The sequence below is a fragment of the Erinaceus europaeus genome, chromosome 6 (genome assembly GCF_950295315.1).
Source record: "Erinaceus europaeus chromosome 6, mEriEur2.1, whole genome shotgun sequence".
NCBI classification, from domain to species: domain Eukaryota; kingdom Metazoa; phylum Chordata; class Mammalia; order Eulipotyphla; family Erinaceidae; genus Erinaceus; species Erinaceus europaeus.
In genome coordinates this window covers 55,171,604-55,197,505 of record NC_080167.1, presented here as the reverse complement: position 1 = coordinate 55,197,505, position 25,902 = coordinate 55,171,604, and the positions used below count along the sequence as shown (strand labels likewise).

Genomic DNA, 25,902 nt, shown 5'->3' with positions numbered 1-25,902 from the left:
GCAGGTCTGCAGGTATCTCTCTTTCTTTCTCCCTCTCTATCTCCCTCTCCTCTCTCAATTTCCCTCTGTCCTACCCAATAAAATGTAAAGAAAAAAAGTTATTTTAAAAAGAGAAAAAATAATTTGTCTTATTGGGAATATATTTGACACTATCATGCATCCTAAACCCAATGTAGTTCTGCAGGTATAGATTTCAGGCAGTGCGACCCAGAACAGACCTAACTAAGCCTACATTTATTATGCAGGAAAACTGTCTAAAGTAGAGGCAAGGCTCTAATTTGATAAGTCAAGTCAGATATATTCTGTACCTAGAACAGAAACAGAAGGGATTCATTACTGGTTAACACCACCCTCAGACCAAAAGTTTCTCTAATTCTTCTGAAAAATAAGTTTTGTTAGATGGGAGCGATTCTATAAATTTAATTTGAATTTTGGTTCAACCTTAATCTTTGATCTATGTCAATTTACTTAAGCTAGAAACAATCTGAACAGCAAGTGAGGCAGAATGGGGGAAACGTCCTTGCTTGCCCTCAGTCATCAGTCAGTCTCTTACCTTGCCTTTCATCACAGTACAATCTTCTTGCCGATTGTTCTCATGGCTTGGTTCTCCACGAAGCCATTTGGTAAATGTTACTGGTGTCCCATCACTCCATTCAAAGTACATCTGAATCTTGATGTCATTTAAGCCAATCCATAACTCATCATCTGGTTCTAAAGAGGAAGAAAAATACAGAAATAATTTACACAGTTTTCTTTCCAAAGATCAGAATGTTATCAGACCGGAAAGGTCCCATGCTTTATCAACATTTCTATTCTGTTAATAATGTAATTATCATGCTCTCCAGTGTTAGTCTCCTATAAACAGGAATGTCAGCCGCATTGTATGTTGTCAACGTTAGTTTAATTGTGTAGCAGTATTGTTTACATTATGAAACTGACTGCATTTTTGTGTGCTGGCATAAATTCTTTCTCCTGGGAGTTGCTAAACTGAAATTCAGGTGAAGCTATCATTATGCTCTGTCTTGTGAAATTTCTATTTATTTACTTATTTTTATTGCCACAAGGGGCTCTGTACCAGCACTGCTAATCTGCCACTCATGATGAACATTTTCTTTCCTTTTTTTTTTTTTTAGCCTACTTTATTTGATATGACAGAGACAAATATGACAGAGATAGAGAGGGAGAGAGAAAGTGAGACAACTTCACCACTTGTGAAGAGACCCTCAAGTGGGGAGCAGGGACTCAAACCTGGGTCCTTGAGCACAGTACTACGTAGCTTAACCAAGTATGACACTGAGAGACCCCAGAAACTATTTTTCTTTATAAATAACTTACCATATTAGCTGCATGCATATTGGCACAAATATGATAGCTTATTTTTATACAAATCTACTTGATAACTAATAAATTTCATGGATCTTTCAAAATAAAAACTCCTCTGAAACACTACTATTTGTGAGGAACATCCTAGATATTTCTAATGAAGTTCAGGCATGGTAATAGCATTGGAAACAATCTATACAGTGAAAAATTGAATAAACTGAGGAATTGGACTGTCTCCCCAAACAGTCTCTTCTTAGTCTAAACAGGCACATGAATCTTTACCATTTTCACTATGACACAGCAGTAAAAATCAAGTAAGAAATGAAACTTATTATAAAAACAATCAGTTTCACAGCACCTAATCTAAATTTGGGTTTCCCAAACAAACAAAACGAAATAATAGATACAAAATGTGATGATGGTACCATTTTGAAATTCTATGAAGAACACTGCAGATTTGATTCAGCATTTGTAATTCTAAGCTTCTGAATATCATAACTAAAACAGTACAGAATTGAAGGCCTAAGATTTTGTGGCTAAAAAGATACAGTTCTAAATTAAAAAAATAAAAAAAAACAAGGGACCATCAACTTGCGGTGGTATTTCCACTAGAGTACACATGTTACAATGCACAGGGACTAAGGTTCAAGTCCAGTCTCCAACTGCAGAGGAGAAGCTACAGGAGCACTGAGCAGTGCTGCAGGTGCCTCTCTTTTTAGCTCCCTCTCCCCAGCTCTCTTCCTCTGTGTTTCTCTTGGTCTTTATCAAGAAAAAATAAAAATGGCCACCTGGAGTGGTGGAGTTTTTGTACAAGCAGTGAGCTCCCGCAATAACTCTAGTGGCCAAAGAAAGAAAGAAGGAGAAAGGAAAGAAAGGAAAGAAAGGAAAGAAAGAAAGAAAGAAAGAAAGAAAGAAAGAAAGAAAGAAAGAAAGGAAAGAAGGAAGAAAGAGAAAAAGAGAGAGAAAATGCATAGTCTAAATTTAAAAAAGAAAAAAGAATATAAAATTCCATATTAAATTTGCATTATGGGAAATTCCATTGTGAATGCTTGACTTATGTTCATCAATTGGCAAAACAAAACTTTTTGCCAAATGATTGTAAAGATAATGTCATACTAGGAAAATAAAAGGAAAATGCCACATTATATAAGTATTTCCCTAAATGGTTTAGTCTCTTCCTTCTAAAAAGTTGTTACTTAACTTGACTTTTGGAGAAGTCTCAGTCTGGCCTTGTGCCAGCCCCAGCAGATATTTCCAGAGTAGTGAATGACACTGCCAGGATGACCCTTTTTTCTTTCACTTAATTTGGCAGATCAAGATCTGCAGAGTAGCAGATACAGTCTTCAAAATGATCTTCCATGTGCCTCACAGATTTAAGGTCAAACCTGAAAGTCTAAGCACCCATGTCCCACAATCATAATAAACTGTTAAGAGTTTCCTGGGTGGTGCACCTGGTTGAGGGTACATGTTACAATACACAAGGACCGGGGTTCGAGCACCTGGTCCTGACCTGCAGGGGGAATGCTTTGCAAAAGGTGAAGTGGTGCTGCAAGTGTCTCTCTGTCTCTCTCCCTCTCCATCATTCCCTTCCCTCTTGACTTATGGGTGTCTTGATCCAATAAATAAAGATAATAATTTTTATTTAAAAAAAAAAGAGCTTCCCGAGAGCTTCCTTGCCTCCAGAGTTATTGCTGGGGCTCAGTGTCTACACCACGAATCCACTGCTCCTGGGGGCTATGCTTTTCCCTTTTTGTTGCCCTTGTTTTATCATTGTTGTGGTTATTATTATTGCTGTTATTGTTAGATAGAACAGAGAGAAATGGAGAGAGGAGGGGAAGACAGACGGGGGGGGGGGGAGAGAAAGGTAAGACACCTGCAGACCTGCCTCACCACTTGTGAAATGACTCCCCTGCAGGTGGGGAGCTGGAGGCCATGTGTGCCTAACCCACTGTGCTACTGCCGGACCCCCAAGACATTTTTTTTTCCTTTTGTTGCCCTTGTTGTTTTTTATTGTTGTTGTAGTTATTATTGTTGTTATTGATGTCACCATTGTTAGGACAGAATGGAGAGAGGAGGGGAAGACAGAGAGGGGGAGAGAAAGATAGACACCTGCAGACCTGCTTCACCACCTGTGAAGTGACTCCTCTGCAGGTGGGGCCGGGGACTCGAACCAAGATCCTTGAGCTTTGCACTACCTGTGCTGAACCCGCTGCACTACCTCCCAACTCCTGACATTTTTTTTTTTTAATAAACTTGTCTCCCCTTATTGCTTCTATAATTTCTAAGCACAGCTTGGATGCTTCAGAAATATGTACCTTGTGAACGTAGATTTGTCAGATTGATTAGAAGAAAAGCCTTAGTTGAAGTAGTCATTTGTTAAACAATTAGTGTGTTCAGATTCAAATAATTAACTGTGCTTTTAAAATCCATAGAAAAGATTATCAGTGGCTGAGTGGTGGCTCACCCTGGAGGGCACACGTTATTATGCCTGCTGGTGCAAGTCCAGTGATGTTCCATATCCCCAGCCCTGTGTAAATATTTTAAAGAAATGTATGCCTCAGGCTGTGGAGATAATATTGTGGTAGCACACTGGACTTGCATGCCTAAAACTCGAGGTAATAGGTTCAATCCCTGGTGCCACCTAATACCAGAGTCAGCAGTGCTCTGGTCTCTCCCTCTATATCTCAAAAATCAATTTTAAAAATCTTTTTTAAATATATGTATTTGGGCGGGGGTAGATAGCATAGTGGTTATACAAAGAGACTCTCATGCCTGAGGCTCCGAAGTCCCAGGTTCAGTCCCCCGAACCACATTAAGCCAGAGCTGAGCAGTGCTTTTGTATTCCTCTCTGTGTCTTTTTCTCTCTGCATCTCTCTCAAAAATAAAATAAATAAAATACTAAAAAAAAATAAAAATAAAAAAGTTTATAAAAAATGTATGTATTTATTTATGAGACGGTGTGAATAGAGAGAACCAGAGCATGACTCTGGTACATTAGATAATGGAGATAAACTTGGGACTTCAAGCTTGAAAGTCCAACATGTTATCTATCCACTGTATCACTTTTGGAGCAATTTTAAAAGTCTTTAAGAAGCTGGAAGGGAGCAGGCAGTGGTGCAGGTGAACATAATAAGAAGCACAAGGATCAGTACAAGGATCTGTTTCAAGACCCCACTCCCCACCTATGGGGGGTGGGGGAGGATGCTTCCTGAGTGGTAAAGCAGATGCCTATCTTTCTCTCTCCCTCTCTATACGCCTCCTCCTCTCTCAATTTCTTTCTGTTTTATCAAATAAAATGGAAAAAAATAGTCATCAGGATCAGTGGATTTATAGTGCTAGCACTGAGCCCCAGCAATAAATCTGGAAGCAAAAAAAAAAAAAAAAAAAAAAAGCTGGAAGAAAGAAATATGTGTACATAGACACTTAAATCATTCCAAATGTTGTCCATTGTTGACATATCTAAATTAGACTCCTCTGAGTCCAACTATATATAGACAATCTATTTTTTAAAAATTATCTAGAAACGTGTTAAAAAGAAAAACAAATTCTCTACAAGATAAAAGCTATTTAAATTCAGGATGGGGAGATAGCATAATAGTTGCGCAAAAAGACTTTCATACCTGAGGCTCTGAAGTCTCAGGTTCAGGCCCAAGCACCACCATAAGCCACAGCTGAGCAGTGCTCTAGTATTAAAAAATAATAATACTCTCAACATGCTTCACCTCAGAGTGTATCCAGAGACTTCACGTGTGGAATGACAACCCTTCAGCTTCATTACTCGGGTGAGACCTTTCCTTTTATAGTACACTCTAATTTCATCTCAGGTAGTTCACTTTCTAACAAAGTCCCATAACCTAGACATACACCAGTTTCTGTGAGAGAGAGCGTATGTGCACACGTATCCATAAACTACTGCAAAATATATACCTGAAAGCAGGATTACACTAGAGTTTGCAGTGAGTACCTCCCTAACACTTCCTCTCCACTATTCCAAACTTGGGATCCATGATTGCTCAACAAATTGTTTGGCTTTGTATGTTAACTCTCTTTTCAATCACCAGGTTCCAGATGCCACCAGGATGCTGGCTAGGCTTCCCTGGATTGAAGACCCCACCAATGTGTCCTGGAGCTCAGCTTCCCCAGAGACACACCTTACTAGGGAAAGAGAGAGGCAGACTGGGAGTATGGACCGACCAGTCAATGCCCATGTTCAGCGGGGAAGCAATTACAGAAGCCAGACCCTCTACCTTCTGCAACCCTCAAAGACCCTGGGTCCATGCTCCCAGAGGGCTAGAGAATGGGAAGGCTATCATGGGAGAGGGTGGGTTATGGGGATTGGGTGGTGGGAATTGTGTGGAGTTGTACCCCTCCTACCTTATGCTTTTGTTCACTAATCCTTTCTTAAATAAAAAATTTAAAAATAATAATAATAATAATAATAATACTAAAATAAAATAACTCTTTAAATTCCATGATGAGATCTAGATAGGACTGATATTTATCATCACATTTACTTAAATCCTTATGTGAACTTTAAGTTCAAACATAGTTTTCACTGCCCAGTGGTGAGAGGGAGAGAAGAGACTCCAGCATGTTACTGGTGTGAAGTTCTTACCGTAGCCCAGCTGGGAGATAACAAAATCAAACTCCTCAATGCTATGAATACTGGCTAGGTCACCCCCTTCCTTCCTGCATGCAGTCAAGGCGTCTCTTTGGATTTTCTTTTCTCTGTGAATTTTGTAGCAATGTCCTGAATAGGGCCACCATTGACTTGGACAGTTAGTAGGAACATCACTTTCTAAAAGAAAAGAAAAAATATTTGGAAATTTTTTCATTAATCTTTAAATACATGGGCTGGAGTAGATAGCATTAGTTACGTAGAAAGACTTTACTGTCTGAGGTAACACAGATACCAGGTTCAATCCCCAGCTCCAAAAGAAGCCAGAATTTAATCTTGCTCTGAAGAAAGAAAGAAAGAAAGAAAGAGAGAGAAGGAAGGAAGGAAGGAAGGAAGGAAGGAAGGAAGGAAGGAAGGTAGGAAAGATGAAAGAAAGGGAGAGAGAGAGAGAGAGAGAGAGAGAGAGAGGGAAAAGAATGGGAAAGGGGAGGGGAGGTGATAGGGGAGGGGAGGGGGAGGGGAGGGGGAGGGGAGGGGGAGGGGAGGGGGGAAGGGAGGGGAGGGGAGGGGAGGGGAGGGGAGGGGGGAGGGGAGGGGAGGGGAGGGGAGGGGGGAGGGGAGGGGAGAGGGGAGGGGAGGGGAGAGGGGAGGTGAGAGGGGAGGGGAGGGGGAGGGGAGGGGGAGGGGAGGGGAGGGGAGGGGAGGGGAGGGGAGGGGAGGGGAGGGGAGAGGAGAGGAGAGGAGAGGAGAGGAGAGGAGAGGAGAGGAGAGGAGAGGAGAGGAGAGGAGAGGAGAGGAGAGGAGAGGAGAGGAGAGGAGAGGAGAGGAGAGGAGAGGAGAGGAGAGGAGAGGAGAGGAGAGGAGAGGAGAGGAGAGGAGAGGAGAGGAGAGGAGAGGAGAGGAGAGGAAAAAGGGAAAGTTTAACGTAGTGCCAGGGAACAAGGATCTTGTGCATGTTACCAAGCAGCCTACCCAATCTATTTATTTCAGACTCCAAAGCACCACTTAACCACCAGAGGGCGCCCGAGAGCCATTCATAGTTGTTCTCACTTGGCGTCTGGGATTAAGCCTGGCACCACGTGTATTCTACCCATTGAATTATCCTGGAAAATATTTTTAAATTGTAATAATATAATTTCTCACTCTATATATATGCATAAGTGTAGACTGGGTAAAGTAAAGGTAAGTTTTTGGTCATGTTTAGTCACAAAAGAGAGGCGGGGTTGTGTTTACTTTTAAACATAAAGGTAAATGGTGTCACTTTTCATTTTAAAATAAAGCTAAATGAGAAACCTCTTTTTTACTGTTCTTCAATCAGATCATGCTACACTACAAAAAACTGCTTCATTTTTATCTGCATTTTGCCATCAGCAAACCTGTGACACAAACAAGATTTCGAGGTAAATTAGGAAGCAAATGAGTTATTAGGGAGCCAATTAGGGAGCTAGTTAGTTCCTCAGTTAATGAGTCCATTAGAAGAGGGGTGAAGGGAGTTGGGCTGTAGCGCAGCGGGTTAAGCGCAGGTGGCGCTAAGCACAAGGACCCGCATAAGGATCCTGGTTCAAGCCCTGGCTCCCCACCTGCAGGGGTGTTGCTTCACAAGCGGTGAAACAGGTCTTGCAGGTGTCTATCTTTCTCTCCCTCTCTCTGTCTTCCCCCTCCCCTCTCCATTTCTCTCTGTCCTATCCAACAACAATGACAACAATAATAACTACAACAATAAAAACAACAAGGGCAACAAAAGGGAATAAATAAATAAAAATAAAAAAAAAAGAAGAGGGGTGAAAAGAGCCGCTGAGACGGGGAAAATTACTGGGGGTGGGTTGGGGTGGGGGAAGCAGCGAAGTGGCCAAGGAGTCTCAAAATCCAAAACAGCATGAGGGGATCACTTGTGAATATTCAAGCTGATCTTATAACTACCATCAATGTTCCAACTCAGAAATCTCTCAACCAACTCTGAATTTGTTCTAAGTTGTGTGAACCTGAGCAAGTCACCTCACCCAAGTAGCCACATATGTAAAAACTCTGAATTAATATTAAAACTATTACTACCTATCTTCATTGTATTCTTCTGAACTCTAGAGCTAATACTGAGCAATTACAAACTATGCAATGATTACTTAATTAAACCAGTAAGAGTGGTCAACACCCTATAATCAGTGTTACTCACAGTTAAGGTCGTTTCCTAATCTTGAATATATGTTGAAAAAATGTCTATAATTGTAATGATCCAGGGAATGTGAAGGTGGAGATGTTTGAGGGCAAAGACTCACTTTAATCCTCCCCAAACACCTTCTGGGAAAACACAAGGTGAAACTTAGACTAAGTGCAGTGTATCACACCTAAAGTAAAGGATTCTGGGAAAGGATAGGGAGAAAGCAGGTAGAGGGGAAACTTGACAGAGGATTTGATCCTTGGCCAATGTGGTGAACGTTAGTTGAGGAAAGGAATTCAAATTACAGTTGATAGATGGCAGTCTCTTGACCACAGATTAGTATTTCAGATAGCAACTCAGCAACATATGTTACTTTAAGAGGATCTATATTCAGTTGTTAAAAATAGTGAAATCATCTCTTTTGTCTTATCTTGGATAGAACTTTAAGGCATCATGTTGAATGAGATAAACTAGAAAGAGAAGGATGAATACCAGATGATCTCACTCATAAGTGGAACTTAAGAAGCAAGGGCAGGGAGTCGGACTGTAGCGCAGTGGGTTAAGCGCAGGTGGCGCAAAGCACAAGGACTGGCGTAAGGATCCCGGTTCCAACCCCGGCTCCCCACCTGCAGGGGAGTCGCTTCACAGGCGGTGAAGCAGGTCTGCAGGTGTCTATCTCTCTCTCCTCCTCTCTATCTTCCCCTCCCTCTCTCCATTTCTCTCTGTCCTATCCAACAATGACAACAACAATAATAACTACAACAATAAAACAACAAGGGCAACAAAAGGGAATAAATAAATAAAATAAATATTAAAAAAAAAAGAAGGGCAGACAAAAAAAAAAAAAAAGCAAGAGCAGTAGAGGGAAACATAGGGTGGAACTTAGACTGAGTGTGGTGTATCACACCCAAAGCAAGGGATAAGGAAGCAAGCGGGTAGAGGGAAACCTTGAGGTCCTTATGTATAATGCAATGAGAAATTGTACCCAAGTGCACTGAAAACCATTAACCCTCCCAATTAAATACATACATATATATGAAAAAATCGTTAAAAGAAAGATCAGTTTAAAATCATTCTCCCTTAAAGGTTAAGATAGTCTATAACAACATTATTTAAAACCTGGATTCTAGCTACAGGATCCATTCAAGTAAATTAGCAGGCAGGAGGTCCAAATACTGTATCATCATAATATAAAAATGCCAATTCAAAAAAAGTAGTCAATGCAATTTAGATGCTGTACCTTTGTAATAGTTGCCAAAACAAAGCTCTAAATTTATTTTGTCTCTGTAGCTGTTTTAGCTTTATAGTGAAGTTAGAATAGCTCTGGAGCCCTCTGCTGGACTATTTTGATTTTGCTACCTAAGAAACAGAAAATGTCAGTTGAGGGCTTAAAAGTACTGTGAGTGCACAGGTAACCATGCTCTCAGACCCAGGTTCAAGGCCCTGGTCCCCATTTGTGATGGGGAAGCTTCACAAGTGGTAAGGCAATGCTGCAGGTGACTCTCTTTCTCTCTGTGTATTGCCCTTTCACCTCAGTTTCTTTCCGTGTCCATCCAATAAATGAATATATAAATATGCATATACAGGGGCCGGGTGGGGCACACCTAGTTGAGTGTGCATGTTACAATGCACAAGGACCCAGGTTCAAGCCCTTGGTCCTCACCTGCAGGGAGAAAACTTTGCGAGCAGTAAAGCAGGGCTGCAGGTGTCTTTCTGTCTCTCTCCCTATCTCCCCCCTTCCTCTTGACTTCTGTCTTTACCTAATAAAATAAAGATAAGAAAATCAAGAAAAAAAATAAATATACATATATATGTGCATATATATATTGAGCATACTGGGGAGCAGGAGATAGGTTAGTAGGCAGAGTACATGTCTTACTGGGCAGAAGACCCTAGGTTCCATCGTTGACACTACATAGAGCACCACAGACAACAGCAAAAAGGAGTGTTCCATGGACTGTGGAGCAGTACTTTAGTGTTTCTTCCTGTCCTCTCAATTTCTCCCTCTCAAGTCATTTAAAGGGAAAAAGAGTGCAAAAGCTGTGTATGAACTACACATGTGGAATGGTGGTCAAAGTTATGTATCCATTAACTAAATAAGGATATATACCCAGAACCAGTTGATTATTAGGGAGGGAAATTGGATGTTAGAAGAGTTGGGAGAATAGTATCATTTGTCATTTTATACTTTAGAATTTTCTTTTTTTTATTAGTGATTTACAAAATTATAAGATAATAGGGGTATAATTCCATACCATTCCCATCACCAGAGTTCTGTGTCCCCATCCCTTTCCAGTGGAAACTGTAAAAGTTCTCCCAAAGTCATAGATCATAGTTTGATTATATATCTAAATCAGTATATCTACCTATATATATTTTTCCCCATCTTTATTCACTTCCTTTCCAAGTCACACCTACACCAATTACTATTTCAGAGTGTCCTTCCCTTTTTCACTTCCCTCTCAGATATGTGCTTTAGCCATGTCAGCCATATTTCCAAATTTTCAAAAGTGGGTTTTAGAAATCAAAGAGAAAAAAAAACCCAAGAATGCCACATTGTTACATATACTAGTCAGACTACATGTGCACATTTATACCTACACACATAACCCTCCCCCCGCCAAGTTCTAAAATAGTCCTCAAGCTTGGAACTCCAACTCCATCAGGAGAGAGAAGAGAAAAAAAGTGAGGGACATTTAGATGTAGTAATAGGGTTATGTGTAGCTTGGAAAGGAAGAGAAGCCAGAACCTTTAAAAAAGGGGGGAGGGAAATTATAGACAAATATAAACAGATAGTTGTAGAAATAGTAGTTAACCAATATCTGAAACCTTAGAAAAATTATTGTAGCTTACAATAGATTGATTGGAGATTCAGAACTCTGGTGGTAGGAATGGTATGGAATTATACACCTGTTGACATGTAATTTTGTAAATCAGTATTAAATCACTAGTAAAAAATAAAAACAAATAAAATAGTCATCAAAAACAGATAATAGAGGGATAAAAAATGGTTTTGTTGGGGCCAGGTGGTGGCGCACCTGGTTAAGTGCACATATTACAATGCACAAGGACCCAGGTTCAAGTCCCCGGTCCCCACCTGCAAGGGGAAAGCTCTGTGAGTGGTGAAGCAGTGTTTCAGGTGTCTTGCTGCTGTCTCTCTTCCTCTCTACCCCCACTTCCCTCTCAATTTCTGGCTGTCTCTATCCAATAAATAAATATAGGTAATAAAAAAATTTTTTAATTGTTTTGTCAATTTAAAGAATGACTCTATTCTTGTCTCAATAGTTTGACTCTCCTACAGAATTCTGTGGAAAGCCTGATTTTTTTCCCCAAAAGGCCTATTTGTAAAATTTAATTTACAAATAACTGTTTTGTTACTTTTTTTTTTTAATGAAAATCTGAGCATGAGATGTTTAGCTGAATAGCACTGGGGATGAGATAAAACCTTAAATTCTCAGGATATAATAAAAAAAAATCTCATTGCAATATTTCCCCCCTCAATTGAATTTTAGTACAGTTACTTATACAAATTTCATGTATCTTCTGAATATCTTTTTCCTCATCTAGAATGTATGAAGAGAATACCTACTTTGTGGGGTTGCTGTGAAACGAAGTCCTTATTTCTGTTGTGTCAAAGGTTTTGCACAAGTTAAACACCATCCCACACTCAGGAAACATTAGGACCAGTGGCAACAACCCACATAAAGGAAATTTTACAATGTCATAAATCATCAATGAAACATGTGGAATCATTTCATACCATCATGACTTGACTGAAATTTCCTAACTTTGAAATTTGATGCACTTCCTATTAAACGGATCACTTACCTGAGGGAATAACAAAAGGATTCAAGGTTGTGTTGCCCTTTTTGCAGATATAGCCAAGTTTCTGAACACACTCCAGACTTTCCCATTTGGCATTTTTCCCAGGATTTAGTGACACACAGGTTTTTCCAGGTTCTGTTGATGGGTTTCCTTTGGAAGAAAAATAAAGCACAAGGTGGGACTAGTGTAGTTATTACAGTGAACCTCTACAAAGTCATATTTTCATCTATATTCTGCCTTTGGCTATGGTAGAACAAGTAATTACTGACTTCAGAGGAAAAGACAAGACGAGTGTCTATTTGTTTTCTTCCTGCCTGATATTCTCATGCCTAAAATGTTGACTACACAAGTATACTTCTTTCAAATGACATATTTCACATTACCAATGATAAAGATAGACCCCAAAACCTGAACAATAGGTTATGTTATGAATAGTAGAGAGGTACCCAACTAAGGAATCCATGATATCCCTAATCCACCATATTAAATTTTGTAAACACCTATAAGAAATTAAGTCAAGTCAATCTTGAGGGCCAAATTAGAGAATTTCTGGATCTAGGATAGCTTTTTACACTTAGAGAAGGCAGGAAAGACGATATAGGAAGGCTTATGGAGAAAGCAGATACATATCATAAAAATGTAGATATAGTGTGCCTACTATTAAGACTTTTAAGATTTTCAACTCAACTTCCTAAAGAATAGTTTTAGCAACTAAACCTTCATCCTATCTCCTGCTGGAAACTGATCAACGAGCCAGATAAGGCCAATACAGTGGGTACATACAGCAGTGCCCACAATTCACAACTTTGGTATGAAATTTTAAAGCCAATAATCTAAAACCAATTTCACTTCACGTCTAAATATAGAATGAAGGGGCCAGGTAGTTGCATATCTGGTTAATTGCACATATTACAGTGCAAGGGCCTGGGTACAAGCCCCTGGTCCCTACCTAAGGGAGAAAGCTTCAAGAGTAGTGAAGCAAGCCTGCAGGTATCTCCATCTCTCCCTCTCTATCTCCCCTTCCCCTCTCAATTTCTCTCTGTCTCTATTCAATAATAAAAATATATGTAATAAAAACTGAAAAAAAAAAGTGAGTCGCATTTTGTTAATGGCTCTATTGTGTGACCTTTGACATGACTATAACTTAATCTTAGACCACACTTTCCCTTCCTGCATGATAAAAATTATATTTACCTGCACTCTAAAGCCTTTATGAAAAAATCTTACAAAATTGCTTGACTACCAAAGAAAAACTTGTTAGTGATACATTTAATGATGCTTTAAAAACTTGGTGATACCTTTAAAAGTGCACTGTAGTCTACAGTGACTCTATAAGTGCAGAAAGCAAGTAGAAAGACCTAAAAAAGACACCATAAAGTACTTAATCAAATTGCTTCTACCTAGCGTTAGATACTCTCCTCAACTGCTTCCTATTTCACTTACCTCAATTACTCTAAGGCTAACCTTGTCAAACAAAGTAAAGACTACAAAAGCTGGATAAGGGCAAGAGTTCAGCACACTTTAATGATGGCTCTTTTACTTACTGCCAGACAAACCCATCATCCGGGGCCCTAGTCAGGGAATTCTGGGATTCCCACATATATATGATGTGCCTAGACCTCTAAAAGATCCCTCTCTCCACTGTCACTGGTCATCTCTATCAGGAACAGTATTGTGGACCCACTTGTGGGCCTCTCTAGGACCTTGCTTTCAATGTGGAACAACAATGTTAGGGACTGCCCCCCTCTCCAAAGGAAGGCTGTTTGAACTCTGCCACTCGAGGAAGAAGGGTCCTGAAAAGAGTGCAGCCTACAATGTTCCTAGCTATGACCTACAGGGATGCAGAGGTTACACAGGCTCCTTTGCTGAGTATGGGCCCCAGGTCAGATAGATGGGGCTTACAGCTAATGGTATTTATATACTTTCTTATATTTGGGAGCTTCTCTCTTCTCTGATCCAGCTGTCTAGTCTTATTCTCAACTCTGACACCATCTCCTCAGACAATACCTTTAGCACACCTGTTAGCTGTTGAGCTCAGGCAAAAATTAATAAGTCATGAGCCCCTTGGAATATACTTCAAACAGACTTCCTAACTTTTCCCAAAATGGAGAACCCAAATCTCAACTGCTATAGTCTTAGCTTTAGGTTCCTGATTATTAAAAAAATTGTTTTGCTATATATCTTAATGCTTTTCAGTCACCAAGCTACAGATACTACCATGATGCCAACCTGACGTCCCTGGGCAGATAACCTCACTGATATGTCCTAGAACCCCACCTCCCCACAGCCCTACTGCCCCATTAGGGAAAAATAGAAACAGGATAGGGGTATGGATCGACCTGGCAATGCCATGCTCAGTGGGGAAGCCAGACCTCCCACCTTCTGCACCCTATAATGATCCTGGGCCCATACTTACAGAGGGATAAGGAATAGGAAAGCTTTCAATGGAGGGGATGGGATGCAGAACTCTGGTGGTGGAAATTGTGTGGAATTGTACCCCTCTTATCCAAATCTTCATCTGCACTATTCCAGCCTTTAGGTTCATGATTAGTCAACAATTTGTTTGGCTTTATATCTTAACTCTTCTTTCAGCCACCAGGTTCCAGATGATACCATGATGCCAACCTGACTTCCCTGGGCAGATAACCCCACCAATGTGTCCTGGAGCCCCACTTTCCCAGAGCCCTGCTCCACTAGGTAAAGAGACAGACTGGGAGTATGGATCAACCTGGCAGTGCCCATGTTCAGCGGGGAAGCAACTATAGAAACCAGACCTTACATCTTCTGTACCCCATAATGACCCTGGGTCCATACTCCCAGAGGAATAAATAAGAAAGCTATCAGGGGAGGGAGTAGGATATGGAGTTCTGGTGGTGGGAATTGTGTGGAGCTATACTCCTCTTATCTTATGGGTTTTGTCAATGTTTCCTTTTTATAAATAAAAATTTAAAAAAAAAAAAGAGAAAAGGGAGGGAGAAGAGAGAGACAGAGACAGAGAGAGAGAGAAGAAGCATGGTGGAATAAATCAACCCAGGAGCTGTGAAATCATGAATGCATGAGAGTACATGACACAAAATAAATAAATATAACTGAACAAATAAAAAAAATTTTTGTTTAAAACTTGGTGATATTGTGAGCAAGCTTCATAGAGAACTAATAGCCATATGTGTTGATGCTGGAAAAATGCTGAAGAAAAAATAGTGACACATTCTATAGCTATTAGTTAATAACTTAGTAATTAGTAAATCATTGTATACATTATTAACAAAACACCACTGGTGACTTTAACGTATCAATTAGTGGTTTTTAATGCTTACTGTAGTTACTGCACATTTGAATTCACACTAGTTCATCATTTATGTAAAATACTCTATATTCAAATGTATATTATTTGAATAGTTGAATTACTTGGAAAGCATTCAATTGAAATTTTGAATAATTTACAAAATGACTAATTTAAATATTTCACAAAGTAATTTTAGTTTGAATAAACTCTGATAGCAGTTCAGAAGGTGATTTGATCTTCTACATATTTCTTGGGAACTTAGCTTAATATGGAAGGACATTTCTTTTCTTTGTTCATTGGTATTACAATTTTACATTGGTATTACAATTAGTCACCTTCACCAAAGCTAACCCCCAGATTTTCTCTTGGAATGAGCTTGTTTAAGTATGACATCATCACCCCTCAAAAGAATAATAAGTAAAATAACTACCTAATGATGTACAATAATTAAGCAATAAAGAACAAATTCTAGTCCTCTAACAAATAATTATTATCATTTTGTGATCTGATTGAAATCAACTAGAATTCTCCAGTGCAATCTGACCGAGTAAGCAGGCAGACAAATCAACCCTCATCTGTAAGGACATTTCCTATCGCTAGGAGCAATATTTACTCCTCATGATCCAGAGGAAAAGAGAGCTGACTACTGCTGCAATCCTCTAGTGACACTTCTACTTATGATGCATTGGAAAAAATGTACACAAAAATTGAAGATGAAGATATATACCTATGAAGATGAAGATATATACCTTCATAGTCTATACTTATATAGACTATGAAGATAAATACCTCATTCCAGGGAGCTGGTATAACTTTATAGTTTTAGACTCATCGCCAATTAGCAGATTTAAACACTTGACAAGAAAAGAACTACTGAGGCTGAAGATGCAGCCCACCTGGTAGGGAACTTGCCTTCCCATATGTATGCAGCCCAGGTTCAAGTAGTTGGCATATCACATGGACATGCTGGGGAGAAGTCATAGTGTTGTGGTACTAGAAAGAGAGAGTGATGTATACATATCTTACTATCTGTCTGAAAAAGTCAGCTCATAGCAGGGAAATCTAACATTGACTAGGCCCAGAGAATGACCACACACACACAAATAGATTGTATCTGGCAAGGTCTCCCCATTCTTTGAGATTAGCCTGTGAGACAGTGGCAGTCTCTATGAGATACAGATAAGTCAGATTTGGAATGGTCTCCCAAAGACAATCTTCACTGTACCTGGTAGCCAGTTCAAGTATCGGAATGGACTGCCGCTGCTCCATTGCCACCCGCTGTTGAAACTCAGACTGTTCAAGCCAATCCAGAGTCCTGAGGTCATGGATCTGGTCAATCCTATACAACACAAAAGCAAAGCAAAACTTGTACTCAGAAAAGGCCGTGAAATCAAATTTGGAAATAAGGTGCTTGAATCATAGCATAGATGAGGAAGTACTAAAAACCATGTGAAATGTTTTACCTCTGATTTTCTGAACAACCAAAGATAAGTACGACTCTTACCTCCACTGGTCAAGAAAGAAAATGAGAGTGAAGGCCAGGAATATATCTCAGTGTTAAAGCACAGGACTTACATACTTGAGGCCCAATGTCCTGCACTGTTATCTCAGAGCTAAACAGTGCTCTCATCTTTCTTTTTCTATCTTTCTCATAAAAGTAAATAAATAGCCAAGAGATAGTGCACCCAGTAGAATGTGCACTTAACCATCCATACAGGAGGGCCCAAACTTTAGCCCCCTCCACCTCATGGGAACACTGCAGAGGGGAAGTGTCACAAGCAGTGGAGTGGTGCTGTGATATCTTTCCTGATCTCTTTCCCTTTCTGGCTCTCACCTGTCCAAAACACAACACACACACACACACACACACACACTAAGAACAGTGGAATCATTCATGTTGGATTTCCCAGTGAAAAATGAAAAGAATTTTTTTAAATAAAAATATTTAAACACTTGAAAAAAGAAAAGTCAGCAAAATAACTCACCTGAAAGGGTGCCTGCTTTGGCATGTTTGTGGCCCAGATTCAACCCTAGGGTCAGCACCACAATGTGAAGAACCTTATTTAGGTACTGTGGTCTCTATTCTCTCTCTCTCTCTCTCTCTCTCTCTCTCTCTCTATCTATCTATCTGTCTATCTGAAAAAGTCATCCTGGCACAGTGAAAGCCCAGTGATGACAGAAATAAAGAGAACGAGAGAAATGAAGGAAGGGAAAAGGAAGAAAGAGAAAGGAAGTGAATGTGAGAGCCAAAGGCAAGGGAATAAGAATCTTTAAAGTTGTACTGACATGAATAATAATTATTTCCATACTTATAGTAGGGATATTAGTGAGAGTGATGCTTAATATAATTATTACCAAAATAAAACATTTTGGTATTTAAAGAAATTTACTGGTTAAGAAAACAAGCATAACTACATTTTTAAATCTATGAATAGTCAAGTGGTTATACAAAGAAAGTAGATGTTGTATGAGATTATTTAATTACCATTATGGCATGATGAAAAAAGATGATCATTCTTTGGGCGTATTATCTATTCCCTGATATTTATCATCTGTTCTAGGTGCTATACATTTATTTTGAAGAAATTAGATAGACACCTTGTACTTGAATCAAGAACACATAGTATTCCTCCAATAAATTTAAGCTATTGTTAATCTACATTGAGTTAGGATTAGCAAAATATATATATAAATTAGAAACAAAATTCAAAGTGTGTTCAATAAATAATTTAAGGTAGATAAACATCACCTTCAATTTTTTAACTGTAGTGTGCTCATGTCATTTTATAAAGGGGTAGATTGAATCTTTGTGATTTACTATAAAAGCAGTGATTCCACATCCTAAATACTAGTTTATATTCCCTGTAGCATTCTCTGAAATGGTTCTATACTCTGACCTTTTAAATTTTTTCTTCTTTTTTATACCATAGTCCCATATGTTTTCCAGGAAACACTAAAGAAAACTAGAGGAGTGATCAGGGAATCAAGCCAAATTTTACTTCCTAGATTTTATTTCGGTTCTGTAAATCCTAATCTTGCACATGTCTTTATAAATCTGATTCAGGAATTGAGGACTAAAGAGCCTTTTCCAACATTTTTGAGGGTAGAAAACAGAAGTAAAGCAGATGAAATTACTGTGAGGCATGTAAGAAGGGGCTGCCAGAGCAGTCAGTCCTGCAGATACTGTAGAGTCAGGTGGTAGATTAGAAATAAGCTCCTGATGCAAATGAAAATTTCTCCAGGTTTAGGGACCACAAGATCATTGCTAATTGTGTAAGATGAAGACAGTGAAGCAGAAAAACAGCATGTATCCCAGGTCAGCTCTTTTCTGGGCCAACAAGCACCTTTCAAACCTCTTCCTGGTTTGTTGCCTCATCTATAAAGTGGGGACAGTCACAGACATTGGGAGGTTGGTGTGAACATTAGAAATAAAGTCCAGAGAGTAGGGCGGTAGCCCAGCCGATTAAGCACACATGGCGAAATAAAGTCCAGTGTCTGGCACTCAGCTGTCCAGTAAATAGCAGCTAACATGATCTCAGAATCATGAGAAACATTCTTTTTTATTTTTTTTTGTAATTTTTATTTATTTATCTTCCCTTTTGTTGCCCTTGTTGTCTTTTTATTGTTGTTGTAGTTGATGTCGTCGTTGTTGGATAGGACAGAGAGAAATGGAGAGAGGAGGGGAAGACAGAGAGAGAGGGGAGAGAAAGATAGACACCTGCAGACCTGCTTCACCGCCTGTGAAGCGACTCCCCTGCAGGTGGGGAGCCGGGGGCTCGAACCGGCATCCTCATGCTGGTCCTCGCGCTTAGCACCACCTGCACTTAACCCGCTGCGCTACCGCCTGGCTCCCGAGAAACATTCTTAACAAGTTTTTTGAAAAGTATATTTACAGGAGCTGGGAGCTAATTCCCACAGTAGGATGCTTGCTTTGCTGTGCAGGAAGCCCTGGTTCTGAGAACCAGCACCTCACAGGAGTACCATGATTGGCACTATGGTAAGTCCATGAATGTAGAACAGTGTTGAGGCATCTCTTCTTCTCTTCTCTGTCTTTCCCCCTCCCTTTATCTTTTTTTTTTAAAGAATTTATTTATTTATTCATGAGGAAGATAGGAGGAAAAAGAAAAAGAACCAGACATCACTGTGGTACATGTGCTGCCAGGAATTGAACTCAGGACCTCATGCTTGAGAATCCAATGTTTTATTCACTGCGTCACCTCCTGGACCACACCCCTCCCTTTATCTTTAAAATATAGTTGAAAAAAATTGACCCAGGGTTGTGGTGGTGTCACACATGCACAGGCCTTAGTTAAGTAACTCATTAATAACAGTGATAACAACAACAATAAAAACTACTGAGAAATTAAATGCATCACACATGGATGGGTAAATAGATTGTCCTTTAGAGCAATAACTTGTGTGCCTGTGGCCCTCATGGACACTGATGCAAACCTAACACCACTTTATGTCAAAGATGAGCAGTACTCATGACCTCTCTCTGTCCTCTTAATCCCTCTGTTTCTCTCAACAAATAATTATTTAGTCTCACATAAAATAAATATTACAGTTTAAGTAATTTTGAAGAGTTGTTAAAAGGCACTACCGACAATTATATAAGCCAATGTACCTCAATAAAGATATACAGATATTTTCAAATATTTTTAAAATTAAATATAATTATTATGTGCTTCCTCTCTCATTTTAGTAGCACATTTCCCCCCAAATGAAGTAAATCCTTACCCCCCCCAACCATACTATTCTGTTGAGGAATATTCTCAATATAGCCCAATAAACCCTGACAATATATCCCAACAACTACCCTCCAGAGGAAAACAAAATTCTGCTTTATTTTTTTAATTCTCATCAGATTTTTTTTCTGATAATTCATGATATTTTTGACTTAGAGGAAAGCAGGAAATGCTACAAATCTCCTTAGAGAAGTCATTCTTGTCTAGATTTCAGTTAAAATTTGCTGACTAGAATTCCCGGGGCTTGACTAAAAGTCACATTAGTATCTGAAATGAACCCGGGCTGTGGACGTCTGGGGTCTTGTTGGCTGTCCTGAGGGACTTGATAGCACCAAGTGATTAGGGAAGCATTTCCTCTGGGGTGATAGCACAGCAAGGACTGGAAATGAATCCAGAGCTGGACAAAGCCTCCATCCTGCCCAGTTCACCCTGTTCCTCTGTGTAACTGGGGAAGACAGTTTAAAAAAAAAAAAAAGGAACCTGTATTCTGTTACCAGGCTTCCAGAAAGTTAAGTGCAAATCAGAAAGTCATTATAATACAACCCACAGCTTTTTTTTTTAAGTCAAGTGAAACCATTTTAACCCCGATGACTTTTTCCCCTCACCCATACACATGAACACCAATAATGCCAGATTGCCCCAGGTCATTGTTTGTATTCCTTAAATATCTACTTGTGTGTAGTTTTGTTTCTCTCTTTTTAAAAGATTTATTTACTTAATTATGAGAGAAACCAAAGCATCAGTGAAGTCCTATGCACTACCTCTCTCCTCTCTCCCCAAGCTATGAATATGGATGCATCTCTTTCTGTGCTTTCTTTACTTTCTCCTTCTTTACAAGCCTGGTTGTAAAAAGTGATCACTCTGATTCTTTGTCCTAATATTAGAAAGACACCCCCCCCACACCAACACAAGACAGAATTCTGAACAAAGCACAGTAATCAACAGAAAGAAGTATAGTCTCATTTTGAAGTTTATGCAATGAAAACAGTGAGTTAGGGGGCAGGCAGTGGTGCACCCGGTTGAGCACATACATTACCATGTGCAAGGATCCAGGTTCAGGAACCCAGTCCCCACCTAAGGAGCAGAAGCTTCAGAAGTAGTGAAATAGTACTGCAGGTATCTTTCTCTCTCCCTCTCTACCTCTCCTTCCTCTCAATTTCTCTCCTATCAGATAAAAGAAAGGGGGGGGGTGGCCACAGAGAACATTGGATTCATCATGAAGACACTAAATCCCAGCAATAACCCTGGTAGCAACTGAAAAGGAGAGAACAGGGGGGAGAGAGGGAAGGGAAGGAGAAGGAAGGGGAGGGGAGGAGAGGAGGGGTGAGAGGGAGGGGAGGAGAGGAGAAGAGAGAAGGAGGGGAGGGGAGGAGGGGAGGGGAGGGGAGAGGGGAAGGAGAGGCAGGAGGGAAGGAGAGGGGAGGAATGGGGAGGGAAGGAGAGGGGAGGAAAGGGGAGGGAAAGAGAGGGGAAGAAAGAGGAGGGAAGGAGAGGGGAGGAAAGGAGAGGGAAGGAGAGGGAAGGAGAGGGAGCAGAGGAGGGAAGGAGAGGGGGGAGGGAGGGGAGGGGAGGAGAGGGGGAGAGAGGGGAGGGGAGGGGGGAGGAACAGGAGGAGGGGGAGGAGGGGAAAGGAGGGAATGAGATGGAAGGAGGGGAGGGGAGGAGATAGAAGGAGTGGAGGAGAAGAGAGAGAAAGGGGAGGAGGGAGGAGAGGGGGAGTGGAGGAGTGGAAAGGGGAGAGGAAGAGAGGGGAGGATTGGAGAGGGGAGGGGAGGATTGGAGAGGGGAGGGGAGGAGAGGAGGGCACAGGGAAGGGGAGGAGGGGACAGGAGAGGAGAGGGAAAAGAAAACAATGGTCAATCTCTACACTAACTAAAAGAAAATTATGAGTTATGAATGGAGGACATTGATACAGGTTAAGATTGAGGCCAGCAAACAGTTCACTTAGTGTACTGCTTTGCTATGCATACAGCCCAGATTCAAGTGCGGTCCTCATCACACCGGAGGAAGATTCAGTAGTGTAGCTTCATTTTTATCTCTGACTCTCTATCTCTATCTCTCACTATCTGAAAAAGTCAGCCCAAGCAATGAGGTGCCAGTGATGACTAAAAATAATGTTTCACATTTCAAAAATATTTAATTACAGAGGACCAGTTCATGATCTAGTTCTAGGAAGGGACTAGAAGCAGAAAAATCCTACTTACCCAGTCATGCTTGAGGCATCATACCTACTTGTGCTAAACAAATGCATGTTAACTTTGTTCTGGCAAAATTCAAATGTATTAAATAACTTCAAAATTAATTTTTAAAAATGAAAAATAACTACCACTAATATATTAAGACTGGTGTGTAGTAGCTATCTTTAAATCAGAGACCTCAAATCTCCATCTGCAATATTCCAGCCTAATTTAGGTTCATGATTAGTCAACAATTTGTTTGGCTTTATATGTTAACTCTTCTTTCAGCCACAGGTTCCATATAATACCATGATGCCGACCTGACTTCCCTGGGCAGACAACCCCATCAATGTGTCCTGGAGCTCCGATTCCCCAGAGTTCTGCCCCACTAGGGAAAGAGAGAGGCAAGCTGGGAGTATAGATCGAACTGCCAATGCCCATGTTCAGCGGGGGAGCAATTACAGAAGCCAGACCTTCCACCTTCTGCACCCCATAATGACCCAGAGGGATAAAGAATAGGAAAGCTATCAGGAGAGGGGATGGGATACAGAGCTCTGGTGGTGGAATTGTGTAGAGTTGTACCCTTCTTATCCTATGGTTTTGTCAGTGTTTCCTTTTTATAAATAAAAATTAAAAAAAAAAAAAAAAAGACCGGTGTGGAGAAATGTGTCCTAGTTGATGAGGGATCTAATCTGAAAATAGCTGCAAAATGAGACAAGGCCGGGGACATGTTCTACCCCTTATATTGGTTGACAAATATTTTCCCCTTGAACATAAAGTTTCTAAGACACAGAAGTCTCAGGAAATCACCCTCAATACAGACCTCTAGAGCCAGAACCTGAACAACTTGGCTTCAAAGTTCATTGTTCTTTTTATTATTATTATTATTTAATTTTTTGACCAGAGAGCACTGTTCAGCTTGGCTTATGGTGGGACCTCTGGGTTTTATGTATAAAAGGCTGTTGTATCTCCCTGGCCCTAGTGTCCATACTTTTTATCCCTGAAGTCAGTGCCTGGTCTGGAAACACTGTAGCAATTACTAAGAGTGTTTCTGCAGAGTATAGTCCCCAAATTCTTTTCCCAGAATTGTCTGGAAAGTCGATAATATGCAGCTTACCAGGCCACTCTTAGGATAAAGATTCCTACTGATCTAGAACCTCTGAGCACTGTTCCCGGGGACTATTCACTTTAACAAGGTCCCCTGGTGATTAGTTAGTAGATCCACATTGAAGAATCACAAAGTTTAGTGGTCTTATTGCTATATATGGACCCAGCATCCAGTCATTGGTCTAAGTTTCTACATAATTATTTTGGTTGTGCTTCATGACCACTTATTAGTCATCAAACCTCCCTTGAGACTGCTCTTTGGAGGGTTCTTTCTTTGGGGTTGGAGAAGGCACAAACAGTTCTTGCTTGCAGCCATCTGACCCTCTACTCCAGACTCCACACAAGTTAGGGCTGACTTTCTTCATGGCACTTACTCTGAGTTACATTTATGGGATATTTTATCTTCATGCTCTTGTGGTTGTTTCCACTTGACCTTGAGCTCTATATGAGCTGGAAAGGAATGGCTTTGGTCACACTGTATCCCTAGGAACTGGCATAGTGCTTCACAAAGAGACCAGGTATCTTGCTAAATGAGTAAACAAAAATATAATAACTGCATATATCTATAATCTTGTAATGAAAGTAGGACATGCATAACAAGAATTACAATAAAATTGGTGCACAAAAATAAAAGAAAATGCATATGGCACTAGAGAAGATTGCATTTCAAGTGAGTAAATCTGTGAATTACAGGCACAAAAACTAGCACAGGAAAATATATGGAAATGAGGAAGTAGGACGCATAGATTAGAAACACAAAACGTTGCTTTTGTCGAAACAGCAAAATGCATGAAGCCAAACAGTTAGTGAACAAGCTCTGAATGCCAGGTAAAGATGATCCATGAATTATCTGACAGGAAATGGGCAGCCACTCTGGATATCTGAACATAGTGGTCCTAGGATAAGAGCTCTAGTCATGGGGGACGGGCAGTAGTGCAGCGAGAGAGCGCACATGGCGCAAAGCGCAGGGACTGACCTGAGGATCCGGTTTGAGCCCCAGCTCCCCACCTGCTGGGTAGTTGCTTCACAAGCAGTGTCAGCAGGTGTCTATCTCTCTCTCCCATCTCTGTCTCCCCCTCCTCTCTCCATTTCTCTCTGTCCTGTCCAACAACAACGACGGCAATGACAGCAAAAATGATGATACAGCAACGATGGACAACAAGGGCAACAGAGAGAGGGGGTAGCCTCCAGGAGCAGTGGATTCATGGTGCAGGCACTGAGCCCCAGCAATAGCCCTGGAGGCAAAAAAAAAAAAAAGAGCTCTAGTCATCTTGTAGCAGAAATGCACTGGAAGGAGGGATTCTGGAGCCAGGAAACTAACACTTTTTTGTCCCACACTCATTCCTAGTTCTCACTTCTGTTCTCCCAATGTATACCTCCTAAGGAAAATGCTCATCTCAAGCAAACATTACCACTTTTAATCTTCACAATTCAGTAAAAATTTTAAAAATCACTTAAAAATAATACTGTGGGAGAAGTCACAATAAGACCTGAAAGCCAGTTTAATCTAGGAGTTAGAGAAACAGGCAGTAAAAAGGACTCAGTTATCCACACTAATCCTCAGAATCCTTCTCAGAACATGCTCTAGACATTATCACAACCAGAGAACAAATGGCTCACAAGAAGAAGCCTACTGGCCATCCCAGGTGTCATTTTTCAGAAAGCAAATGTATCACACCTGCACATCTGCTTAGGACAGACACAGTTATGGGGGATAAAACCACTCATGCTATTTCCTCTTCTTCACAAGCAAAGCAGACATTTCTTTATTGTAGGTAAGTGACACAAGAGCAATAGCAGAAGACAACTCCATAGAACCAGAGAAAATGCATCTCTACCAACATGCAGGTGGCCCACTGGTAACCCAAAAAAAAAAAAAAAGGACTTGTCAAATGTGCTTCCTGCTTTGAAGGTAAACTATGTAGAAATGAAACAAACAAGATCTTATTCATTCCATGGCATTACCCGTCAGGTATGTTTGCTCGTGAATCTCTGTGATGCTCAGTAGTTCGGCATTCTGTTGTTGGCAACTCTTCCTTGCCTGGTGCCAAGTCAGAGCAGATTCATGGTTGATTTGATAGGAAATGCTTGTCAGTGGGTCTTTATTCCATAAGACTTCACTGCCCTCAACTGTAAAAGAAATCACACAGAACTTTATTATGGATAGGAAAGGCTGTCTGAACAATAGTTTTGAAACAATCCCAGTAGCATGGTTGCCTAAAGATTGCCATTTCTTGCAGCCTGCAATGTTCCCAGTTGTGACCATGAGCTGTAAGCTCAGACCAATAGAGACTTAGAGGTTATACAGGCCTGTGTAATACATATGGGCCCTGGAGCAAGCAGATGGAGGTAAATAGTTAATTTTAGCCACAGAATTTTTTTTCAAGAATAGGAGCTATTCTCTGCCTTAATCCAACATTCTAGCCCTTTTTCTCTACTCTGACACCATTCTCTCAGACTTACGCAATTTCAAGCTAGCAACAAATTCAAGCAAAACTACCATAGTTGTATGCCCCCCCCCAGGTACATGCCTAAAATGGATTTTCTAGCTTTCTTCTACCCTAAAAACCCTAATCTCATCTGCTCTGTCCCTACTTTTTGGTTCCTGTTCATAAACCATTTTGTTTAAACTTAAGTCATGCCACCTTCCAGGAACCATGTTA

At 40.4% G+C, this 25,902-nt stretch overlaps 1 protein-coding gene across 1 annotated transcript in view; it reads right to left on the bottom strand.

The window, feature by feature from the left end:
- MRC1 (mannose receptor C-type 1) overlaps positions 1-25,902 on the bottom strand; it is a 113,581-nt gene that overhangs the window by 59,490 nt on the left and 28,189 nt on the right. Inside the window, exons 4-8 of the mRNA XM_016189657.2 lie at positions 25,205-25,369; positions 16,433-16,546; positions 11,925-12,071; positions 5,939-6,121; positions 554-711 (exon numbers count right to left, since the gene is read on the bottom strand). Coding sequence (XP_016045143.1) covers positions 554-711; positions 5,939-6,121; positions 11,925-12,071; positions 16,433-16,546; positions 25,205-25,369 — 767 coding nt within the window. The remainder of the gene's footprint in view (positions 1-553; positions 712-5,938; positions 6,122-11,924; positions 12,072-16,432; positions 16,547-25,204; positions 25,370-25,902) is intronic.